Here is a 12,077-nt window from a genome sequence, read left to right on the forward strand (position 1 = left end):
AAAATGTCTGCAGAGCAAGTAACTTTTAATTTTGGTGCAGAAAGGGAACTACTATTCTTTCTGGTATACATGGACACCCTTTGAATCTGGCAGGAGTAAAGCTTCTGATAGAATTGCTGGTTTGTGGCCAATAGATCAGATTGATTGGCAGGTGACAGAGAAGACAAGGGAATACAATACAATGCTTTGAAGAAAGGACCGAAGGTCATTCTATACATTTTAAATGATTTAGTGGCTTAAATGTATTAATATCCGCCGTCTCATGAGATGATGTTCCAAACTCTGGTGACCATGCTGCTGAGCTGAGCTGCAGGGAGACCTTGGGAGCTGACAGACTTTTCTTGTCTTGTTTACAATGTGCTGAGATAGTTCACCTTAAAATTCCATTTAAAATAATCTCCTGCATTTGTCAATAATACATGAATAAAATTGCTCATAAACGGTGCAATACAGTATGCTCCACTGTTTGATTTTTGCTTTTATAGCTTCATCCATCTCACTGAACCAGCCCAACCTCAGAATGAGGCACACGGGAAAATGGGAAGAAGGGGGGGGGGGGGAGAAAGAAAGAAAAGGAGAGGAGAGAGCTCCTGCATAATATGTGGCCATTTCTAAATCATCTCTGTAAAAAGAGCCACTTTGAATGCTTGTAGGTATTTAGAATGTAATAGCCCATTTGGATGGGTTGATTTAGAGGAGCCAGGTTCATGTCGGCTCAGCTTTATCTTCAGCAGGTGCAGGTTAACTTTCACAAGGCAGCAATGAATAGTTGATTATCTTCCCTGACTTCTGCAAGCAGTGGAGGCTGGTTCAGTAGGGGGAATGGGACACTGCCTCGCCAACTTCAGCCTGCCCTGAGCCATCCCCCACTGTCCTGCCTTCTTAATTACAGTGGTACCTCTGGATATGAATGGGATCCGTTCTGGAATCCCGTTCACATCCTGAGTAGAGCATAACCCGCGATTGCGCGTCTGCGCATGCGCGGGTCATGATTCGCCGCTACTGCACATGCGCGTGATGTCATTTTGAGCATCTGCACATGCATGAGCGGCAAAACCTGGAAGTAACGCGTAACCTGAAAATGCTCAACCTGAAGCACATTTAACCTGAGGTACATCGGTCCAGAGCATAGGACTGCCCGTCACCTTCTTCTTCCTTAGTCTCAGTGTTGCCCTTACAGAACTCAGCAAGGAGGAAGGAATTAGTTGGCTCTGGCTGCCAGTGGCTCTGGGTCAACCACTGTTGCTCCACCTGCCTTTCACTTTACCTGTCCCAATGGGCCCCAGCCACCACTTTCTGCAATAAAATTTCAGTAACCCTCCTTTTGGTATGCAGGTGAAGGCGCTGCTGGATGATATCCTGGAGAAGCTAACTGATGAGTTTAACATTCCTGAGCTGATGGCCAAGGTGGAAGAGAGGACGCCATACATTGTTGTTGCATTCCAGGAATGTGAGCGTATGAACCTCCTTACTAGTGAAATCAAGAGGTCGCTGAGAGAACTTGACCTGGGACTCAAGGTAGAGGCTCTTCGTTGTGTAACATTGAGTGTGAAAATAGACAAGTGACCCAGTTATATGTTGCAGCCCTCCAGTCCGGGATGAGTGTCCTGTGCAACTAAATTTTACATCCTGAAAGGAAACTTTATATACAAGGATGCATAAACCGCAAAAAGTAGGCATATATGTTGTAACATCAGTGGGTGATATCAGATGCTGGTCATACGTAAGTTAGTACTTAAGTCCATTAATTTCAGTAGGTCTGCTCTGAGGTATGACTTAGTTGGGTACCACCCGCTATTGTTAAAAAGATACCAAATGATAAAGTACTGCCAGTGGAACTAAATGATGGACAAGCTCAGAATATAAAACGTAGCGTGTAATAGAAACAATAGAAACTCCAAGAAGTTAGCAGCTAGTAATTTAGCTGCTGATTTCCAGGGGGTAATATGTGAAATTGATCTCTCTTGTTTTTTGGCCTCAGTGTTGTAATGATAGTTGAATTCCCCTGTGACTCTCTGTAAACTTAAATACATTTTAATGTACTTTATTATTATAAATCGTTTTGGGATACCTGTGGATGTGCCAAGCAATATATAAATATTAGGAACTCACACAGAGGGCCCTATTGTCTCCCTTCGCTTCCTCCGTAGGCTGATGTGTAGCTTATACTTCAGCCCTGCTGTCTCCTTGGCCCTCTTTTCTTCAGCTCTGTGAACTTGAATGCTGCTGGCCTCCATCTTCCATGCTGCATCTCACACCATTTTGATAGCAAGGAGGGTTTCAATAGTAGTTGGCGCGAGAGTAGGGGCCCATGGGGGCCACTTCACAACTCCACTGTTTGTTCATTCATTTGTTTATCACACCCTTTGACTCTTAGGTAGGTGTGCAAAGTAAGATGGAAATTGGGCACACCTTGGATTCGTCTGTCCCTGTTTTTCAAATCACTCCCCACTTTTGCCTCATTTAGCTACTTTGTCTCTTGACCACCCTCCTGCCCAGCACTCCTCTTTACCTTATAGCATACATTATCTCCTGAGCACCCTGAAGTGCCTTCAGAGCCCCACTTTGCCACGGTTCCCTGTCTCCAACCCTCTACCACCTGCCCTCCCTTCAGGTTCCTCTTCCATTCTGCCCTCTCCTTCCTGCCTGCCTGCCTTCTTTCTTATGTGCTTCTTGCCCCTTACCTTAAAATTATATGTACATACCAGGATTAGCAAGGGAAGAAATAATGTTAAAACATTTCTAGTAGTTTAACACATATTTTTATTTTCCTTAAAAATAAAAAAGAGAGAGATATGAATACATTTCTAGATTTTACTCTTCAAAAATGCTGGTCGTCCTGTTTCCACCAACGTTGTTTGCAGGTTGAACATGACAGTTTTTGATCTCCTGAAAACCATTCTAAACAAGACATCAGGACAGATAAACATGTTGCTTTGACATATTTGCTGCATTTCTGAATGAGACTAATGCCTTTCCTCCTCTCTCATACATTTTTAAAAGGGTGAATTAACCATGACCAGTGATATGGAGAACTTACAGAATGCCATCTTCTTAGACACAGTACCTGAATCATGGACCAAGAGGGCTTATCCTTCCATGGCTGGTCTAGGCAGCTGGTTTGCTGACCTTCTTAACCGCATCAAGGAGCTGGAGACCTGGACTGGGGACTTCCTGCTACCATCTGTGGTGTGGTTGGCAGGATTCTTCAACCCACAGTCTTTCCTGACGGCTATCATGCAGTCCATGGCCAGAAAGAACGAGTGGCCTCTAGACAAAATGACCCTGCAGTGTGATGTGACCAAGAGGAACCGTGAGGAGTTCAGCAACCCCCCACGGGAAGGTGCATATGTTCATGGCTTATTTATGGAAGGTGCGCGCTGGGATATGCAGGTAAATATGAGCATTGGGATTTTGTTGCTACACTAAGGGAATGGACCGTTTAAACAATCATGTATGATATCATGTAAAAATAACTTTAGATTTAAATGTGTGGAATGTTTTCTATTGAAACCTGAAATCTGAAGTAGGGACTGGTCAATATTTCTAGTGGTGGGAGGAGGAGAAGGAGAAGGAGGAAAGTGATGTGATGGGTGGGTAGTTGCGAATGGACTTTAGTGCCTGCCAGGCTGAGCAGAGCTTTGGTGGATTTTGATTTTCATTCTCCTATTTTCATGTTTGCTGAGGGAGAACCTTTTGTCAACCAGCCGGCGTGATGTAGTGGATAGAGGGTTGGACTTGGACCTAGGAGACCTGGATTGAAATCCTTGCTTGGCCATGAAGTTCACTGGGTGACCTTGGGCCAGTCACTGCCTCTCAGCTGAACCTACCTCACAGAGTTGTTGTGGGGATTAAAAGAGGAGGGGGAGAACCACATACATGCCATCTTGAGCTCCTTAGGTAAAAAAGGTGGGGTTATAAATGTAATGAATACAGTGGTACCTCGGGTTAAGAACTTAATTCGTTCTGGAGGTCCGTTCTTAAGCTGAAACTGTTCTTAACCTGAGGTACTACTTTAGCTAATGGAGCCTCCCGCTGCTGCTGCACCGCTGCTGTGCGATTTCTGCTCTCATCCTGAAGCAAAGTTCTTAACCCGAGGTACTATTTCTGGGTTAGTGGAGTCTGTAACCTGAAGTGTCTGTAACCTGAGATACCACTGTAAATAAGTATAAATAAACAAATGGCATGGATGTTGAAACCATTCTCTGATTTTGACAGCTAGCGTAAGATTAGACAGAACTGTGCAAAAGTCAGTGAAAGCTGGGTATTAAGGCTCTAGGGACCTAAATTTGGAGGAGGCAGTTAAAATGGCATGCTGAAAAATGGAGGTGCTTTAAGATACCAACAACCATGCAATTCAAAGGATGGCTTTGGCTCCAATTGATACATTCTCACTATTTTTGTCCCCCCCCTCACTCCACCCCATTTTTGCCTGCCTATTCTAAATTCTTTGAAAACCAGGGACTTTGAAGCAAAATAAGCAAAATTAGTTTGCATAATTTGCTGATATCAGAATTTGCATTTCTGTGGTGCATGATTTGTGCTACAACTTGTGCAGAATCGGGATTCCTCTCCCACCCACCTTTTTTGTTTTTTTCCTGCACAGAGCATACACAGTCTTATTTTTAAAGACCCTGCCAAAAGGAGCAGCTGGTGCTGTCAGCCTTGGAGCTAAAAGGTTTATTGGCTCATGTCCCATAACTTATGCATCCAAATCAATGGCTTTCTTTGATTCCCTAGACTTAGCTGTTTGAAAGCACCAGAGGTCAGAGCCTTATCACTGGTATGTTTACAGACCCTCCTTGAGCCCTTGCAGGGTATGAGCTGAGGCTGAGGGGCCAGGAAACCTGTGGGGCTTTCAAGGAAGCATCAGCATATGGGGTGTGGGCGTGTAAACTAGACCTGGAGTGATTTGCACTGGTTGTGGCTGTCATCTACCTCTGTTTTTCTATTGAAAGGTCAAAACATCAGGAGGAACCCACCTGGTAGGTGGATCCTTTGTTAGTGCTTCTTCTGCTCTACTATGAACAGGAGGTAACCATAAACTGATAGACTTTGTAGAATAGGAGAAGTCAGGCCAAAGACCAGTCTCCCTCAGGATGGCTTCTTCAGACTGTCTTGCTTGTTGTTAGCTGTGTGTGTGGTGTTTATCCTTTTCTTGGTGAGGTGGCCATTTCTGGCAGATTTCTCTGCTTTTTTGTACGCTAAATCTGTTTTTAGTTCATTGCTCATTTTATTTTTTTTAATGCTTTAAGTAGTTGTTCTTGACTGTTTTCATCAATAATGTTGTTGTTTTATTCTCTTTGTAAGCAACTTTGAGGGTTCCCCCCCAATACATACACACATACACACATACACACATATAGCCTTTTCCTAAGAAGGCATAGTTATGTTTGCTTAAAGTTGGTATCTGTTGAATACACTGCTGATTCTCAGGCTAAATAAATAAAACAGCAGAAGTGAAACCCTAACTTGGAGAGGATATACTGAGGTGTATTTTGTACAAGTTACTCATAGTATATGCACAGCAGCAGCAGCAGCAGCACAGTACTTTTCAGAATTCTTTATTTCTGCATTTTTTAAAAAAAGTAAAAAACACCTCATCATAGCAAACAGTGAAACTTAACAAACCTGCGTTGCAATGTGTGAAACATTCTAATCAAATGTAATCAAGCAGATCAGAAAATCAAAAATCACTTTCTCATATCTATACAACCCCCTCCCCCCACCCAGCAATCACAGAATGGCTAACTTGGGGTCATCAGCGCAGCAGTTATGGCAGCATGATATGGGGGCTTAACTGGAATTTCAAATAAGAGTTTCAATAGCTATTTCTTAATGCATTTTCTAGAAGTATTCCTTTCTCTGCTACAAAACACTAAGCAGTAATAATGATATTCTGTCTCTGTGCCCGAACATGTCTTTTTAAATAGAGGTTGGAGGAGGGAGGAGGTTGGGGAAGGCAGGCAGGGACATTTCTGTGTTGAAATGGACCCATTGATTCTGCATTCAATAGCTCTGTTAGCTATGTGCGTATTCTTGTGGGGACAAATGCAGGTGACAGTGTAAAGAATTATTAACTCTGCTGTGCGCATTCACTCCTTCTGGGCTGCATATTCACTAGAAATTAATCCTTTGGTAAGAACCATGAAGCTCTGAAGTTCAGGGTAATCGCTTTAGGGAGCTATTCCAATTTATAAAAGAAATTTCCCTGTAAGGTGATGGCTGCAGCTAAAGGCAGCCGTTCTCCATCTGCCCTGTTCAGAGATGAATCTCCTATATTTATTTATGTATGCATTCATATTATTATGTGGGTGGCTTACGTTTATGAACCAATCTATATCAGCCTCCCACTTAACAAAAGAAAACCAGACAGGTTTTACAAGGTCCTGAATTCCCTGCTAGTATTCATTTCGCCAAAGGCAGATAAATTATATGTATGGAAAATTTAGCCCCTTACGGAAGAAAAGGTTGCATTCCAGGAGTAGGGAACTCTGTTCAGATGTCCAGATGTTGCTGCACTGCAGCTCCCATCAGCCCCTCCCAGCATGGCCAGGGATGCTGGGAGCGGAGGCCAGCAACATCTGGAGAGTCGCAGGTTCCCCATACCTGCCTTATTCCCAGGCTATGCAAGGGGGCAGCTGGGAAGGATTCAGTGTGTGTATTTGACAGCTTCATTTGGGACTCTTCCCCCTTTTCACTTTACGTTCTGCTGGTTTCTCAGAGAGCAAGATTTCTGAGGGAAGCAATTCAGGGAAAGTCCCAGACACCAGGGTGGCCATGTGCACTACTTTACAGAGGACAATTCTGTATTTTAAAGGCTGTCCCGTCCAAGCCCAGTTTAGAGGAGGGAGAGCTGTGCTTTTAAAGTTGCCTATCACCAGCTAGTACAAGCAAGCACAGACCAAGCAAGCACACAGGTCCACTGGTCAAATTCCCCCGCCCCAATAGTGGGCAGGATTCACCTAAGGAATCCCATTAGCACAACAGGGTTTTTGCTCCTCTTCTATGCCCCCTGCTTTGGTGGGGGCAGTTGGCAGAACCCATAGAACAGTATGCAGAGGGAAGGGAGTAGGAATCGTTCCATCTGGCAAGCTGATATGCTTGCACAGGCCGAACGTTTGTAATAGCGAGATGTTGAATGCCACCCAGTGTTTCTATTTAAATTATTATTATAATTTCTAAATTTAAAACTCTACATATAAATTATCATATGCACATCTCTGTTTTGGTGATGCATTTCCTCTCTTTTTTAGCAATGTGTAGATGGCCATCCTACCGGACAGTGAGGGTTGTAGCAATGGCATTTTAATGGGAGAGATCTTCCTGGTGGTTAAGGCCACTTCCAGCTTTGCCAAAGGCATAAATAATACACACGGATGCTACTTGAGTCAAAGGGTTGAAGAGCCTAAACAGTCTTGCTACATACACTGCAAACCTGCCTGCCTAAAGCCTGTGTTCAATGTATGTGTGCAACAAACATGGGTTTGCACAAGTACGTATTGTGTGCTCTTGTAAGCTAAGATATGCCTGACTCACTGCTGAGTAAACATCCAATCACAGGCATAGGCTTGCTGGCATGTGATGTGTGCTGTGGTTTTAAGAAGCAGACAGGAATGGGAGTAGGCAGGTTGAGTCAAGCTAGTCCTCAGAGTTCTTCTAAAGATAACATTTATATGATGCCCCCTCACCACCAGCCCACCAAAGGAAGAGATGTGCTCAACAAGTGAATGCAACACTCTCAGAAGCCACATCCTTAGCATATGGTGGAACTACGTATTATACATGTAATCCAGATGGCTGTTTCTTATAGGGAAAATCCCACCTCAGGAGGCAGAAGTGGTGTTTGCAAAGATAAGCACAGAGGGGAGTTGGACATGGTTTTCTGCAATTATGATCCGAACAGTGACAAGTATGGGAAGGATTATGCACATCTCTGCCTCTCCCACTTACTTATTTCCCATTCCTAATTCCACCCCAAAGCTGCTTTTCTCTACCAAGTGCGGCCATGTTAGGACAGGTGTGTGTGTAATGTGCAGTTCTGTTCCTAAACACACACTTGTGCCCGCTTCCAATGTGCATTGTCACTGCAGGGTTCTTTCAAAGTACATTGCACTTACTTTTTTGAGGGCTTCTTTCCACACATATTTTATGATCAGTGCACAGAAAAGGCAAAAACCTAGCTGGTGATGTTTCTAAGGTCATGTACCCCTGTGTTTTTACAAACCAGCATTTGACTTGGACTAGGGAGGCTCCAGTTCAAATCCTCACCCATTCTTAAAACTCACTGGGTGGCGCTGGGGCAGTCTCAGTCTCTCAGCTCAACCCACCTTCCAAGGTTGTTGTGAGGATAAAATGGGGGGAAACTCCTCATATACTTCCCTAAGCTTCTAGGAGAAAGAACAGGATATATATGAGATATAATTTCTTAAGATGCATTGCATTCCTGTCCTATCATAATTTTATTGTTTTCTATTCTTCTTTGCTGCTTTGCATTGCTGTTTAGATTTTCCCCCCTTATTACTTTGGTGTAAGTTTTAATGATCAGTTTTATAATCTCTTTTGTTAACCGCTTAGGAAGTCTTTTTTGATGAAAGGCAGCATTGAAATGCTTTAAATAGCACAAGCATAGCTGTGCCAGGCTTTTCCCAAGAATTATTTTGGTGCTGATTATCTCAGCAGAGAGAGAGAGAAGGTGTGTGTGCAGGTGTACATCTCCACCAATCTGTAAACCAAATTATATCCCTAAGCAGTGAAAATGGTTGTATCCAAGTCAAAGCTTCTTTTGATCAACAGGGAGATAAGCATGCAAATAAAAACATTAATTAATGCTGTGGAATGCTCTAAGAGAGATTGAAAACTTTGTCAATCTAAAAATAGATGGGGGCATATTTCATGGGAGGAATTCTTCCCTTTGTTTCTTTCATCCAGACAAGTGCCTGCTCAAAAATATTTTTTTAAAAAACTAAATGTAACTGCAGGTTGAAATGTTGCAACACCAGCTCCCAGAAGTGTTGCTGTTGCAAGGATTGTTTAATGTTTACTTGCTCCTTTGGAAATCCTAAGCTCTGCAGGCGCTATCTATTGTCAGAATTACCTTAATATAAAAGTGTACATATTGTTTGTGTTGCAAAAGGATCAGGATTGCTTACCATTTGTATATGCCTGTTGGAATGCTAATGGTCTTCCTCAAGGTGAATAAACTGATCAGAAGATTGCATTTGATTGTAAATTCTCATCACTATGCAGCACTAATGTGAGGATGTAAGGATAATGTGCAAAGTGCTTGTAGCTTTTCTGTGTTCTCTAAGGAAGGAGAGTCCCCTGGGATTGTCCCTCCTGTTACCTAGGAGGCAAGACCGGCTTGTTGACTGACACCTCCTTGAGTGGAGCTTACCTTCTCCTTCCCCACCCTAGAGAGCAGTAGCAGCACATTTTCAGTCCTGTTTCCTCCTTCCCAACAAGGTGCATGGGAAAAGGATGCCAATGGGCAATCTGCTTGCAGTGGCTTCACGGCCACATTTTTCTGCACAGTGGGGCTGTGTAATAGGATGGCTATTTATTTTATAACCTGACCATTCTTCCCGCCCCCTTGGACCATGGCAGGGCAAGTGGCAAGGAAGATTAATCAGTTAAGCTCCAAGCAGAGGACTTCTAGTCTTCTCTGCAGTAGCCTTTTCTCTGGGAGGTTAGGGAACAAACCATTGATAATGGGTTATAGTAGATTATAGGAATGGCTGGAGACAGAGAAATGTTGGCCTAGCATTAATGATACAAGAAAGGTGTGGCTGGTCAAATAAGCTCACATTTTCCTTTGCTATCCTTCACAGACAGGGTTGATTGCTGATGCCCGACTAAAGGACCTGACTCCACCAATGCCGATTATTTTCATTAAAGCCATCCCTGTCGACAAGCAAGATGTCCGCAACATGTACCCATGTCCTGTGTACAAAACCCGCCAACGGGGTCCAACCTACGTTTGGACTTTTAACCTGAAGACTAAAGAGAAACCATCCAAGTGGGTTTTAGCAGGGGTGGCACTGCTCCTGCAGATTTAGACTCTTAATTCACATGATCTTCTACTAGCAGACAATCATCAGAAAAGTCACCGTTTCTTAGTTGGATGTTTTTTTAATAGCATGAAGGAATACCCAATCCTGGTTCACACGTCAGTGCTCATCGTTCAAAGAGTGATATGTTGACATACATATGTATATGTGAGTCATCTCAGATCACACCTCGAGTTTAATCGATTTTTAAATCTGCCCTTCAGATCAAATTTACTGTGTGATTTATGTACAATAAAAATACAAGAACAAATTGATAGCTGAATTTTTTGGGGGGACAGTCGGTAAACAGCAAAAAAACCCACCAATCTGCTTAGCCTTAAAAGTTTTTAAAAGTAATAGGAAACTAAATAAAAAGTCTTTGCCCAGTGCTGAAGGGGAGACAACACAGGCAGCAGGTGAGCATCCATTTGGAGAACCATGCAGACAGAGCATCATCAGTGAGAAGGTCTCTCTTAGCTGCCACCTGCTGTGCTTTATTTGGTGAGAGAGCGCCCCCACCAGTGACTTCAGGGAATAGTCAGGATGTACCTGGTCAATAAGCCATGAGGTTATGAAGGCACTTTGAATTGTGGCTGGAAATAACACACAGCTTTTGTACCCCTTCTAACCATTACCACGAACTTTTCCCATGAAACGAGCTTGTGCGGGAAGCTGCAATTCATCAAGTGATGAGTAATCAAGTATTATGCGTGCATGTGTGAACTGCCTTCAAGGAGATTTTTATACCATCTTTCATTTTTAACCACAGTCTCAAGGAAGATTCAAAAAATGTCGTTCTTACAAGCTTGGGGCCACACGTAATGAAAAAATGCCACCATGGGAGAATGCAAGTAAAAAGTTTCAGACTTTTGTTTCCTGTAAAAATATGTTATATATTCATCCTGGGAGGCATTGCCCTGAAATTGAATAGTGCATCTGATGTAGCAAGATTGGTTTAAAGAGGCTGCGGGGCACTGCACACTTTTGCAGGGAAAGCATAGATACAGGTGATGATCCCTGATTGTATAAATGAAAGTGCTTCTTCCTTTTACTTCCACGGAATTGGTCATGTACACTGTAGGGCGACACGCTGGATCGTCCCCCACACAGAGGAAGGATTAATTCTACTTCAGCTATCCCTGAAAAATGATTATCTTGCCAGACAAATCCAGTTAAAGATTGGCCCCCACATCATACAACATCTAGAGGCATAAAAGAGCAAAGCCTGACACACTTTACAGATGGTTCATTTTTACAGGAGATTGCACTTTTGGAACGCTGCGATGGAAGTGAGTTTTCACAAAAGCTATTAAACAATGTGAATGAAACCCGTAGTGAGGGAAGTGAACTTAACATTTACGAGCAGTGTAAGTTTTGTAATAACATTTCATCTGTGTCTGGTAATTGCCTTTTTTCCAAATGCTAACAGGGTTGACTGGAGGTAGCTGATCTCAGGAAAACCTGCCAGTTAAGATAATATACTGCCAGCTGGTTAACACTTACTGAAACCCACAATATATTGGCAGCTCTAAGGTGATTTCTCAGGTGCTAGGACTCAAGCAACAATGGGCAAAGACACCTAGACTGTGCTTGGCACTTGTGTAAATCCATGGGGTGGTCGATGGACATCCATCAATTTCTGGCCAGTGAGATTGTTGGTCGTACAATTGCTTCATTGGAATTTGAATTGTTTAATGGTGTGCAGTTGTGCCATAAGTAGTGTTGGCACCTGGCCATTCTGTGATGCCCCACTGTACATCTTCAGAGAGGAAAACGTCTCTAGAGCAAACACTAGCTTTAATGTTGTGTGATAAGCCATCCCAGCCGTTAGATAACAAAAAGAACTCGTGGTGGGAGGAGCAAAATATGCCCAACATTATAAAACCCATTGCTCAAGATACTGACTTGTAGCTCCCCAGCCTTTCGCTCCCCCCCCCCCGTCTTATTAATGCAGCAAGGAAAAGTGGGAGTATTTGGGGGGGAACTGGGGGCTAAAGGGCAGGAAGGGCACAGTATGACTGATTAAAC

General features: G+C 43.2%; 1 protein-coding gene across 4 annotated transcripts in view; it reads left to right on the top strand.

Annotated features, from left to right (window-relative positions):
- Positions 1-10,320, top strand: part of DNAH9 (dynein axonemal heavy chain 9) — a 183,395-nt gene extending 173,075 nt beyond the window's left edge. For all 4 annotated transcript variants that reach the window (XM_083429627.1, XM_083429628.1, XM_083429630.1 and 1 more), the window contains 3 exons: positions 1,336-1,518; positions 3,004-3,393; positions 9,831-10,320. In XM_083429627.1, the coding sequence (XP_083285753.1) occupies positions 1,336-1,518; positions 3,004-3,393; positions 9,831-10,058 (801 nt within the window). In that variant the 3' untranslated portion in view covers positions 10,059-10,320. The remainder of the gene's footprint in view (positions 1-1,335; positions 1,519-3,003; positions 3,394-9,830) is intronic.
- The last annotated feature ends 1,757 nt before the right edge of the window (positions 10,321-12,077 follow it).

Source organism: Podarcis tiliguerta (genome assembly GCF_965153285.1).
Source record: "Podarcis tiliguerta genome assembly, chromosome: 2".
Classification (NCBI taxonomy): Eukaryota; Metazoa; Chordata; class Lepidosauria; order Squamata; family Lacertidae; genus Podarcis; species Podarcis tiliguerta.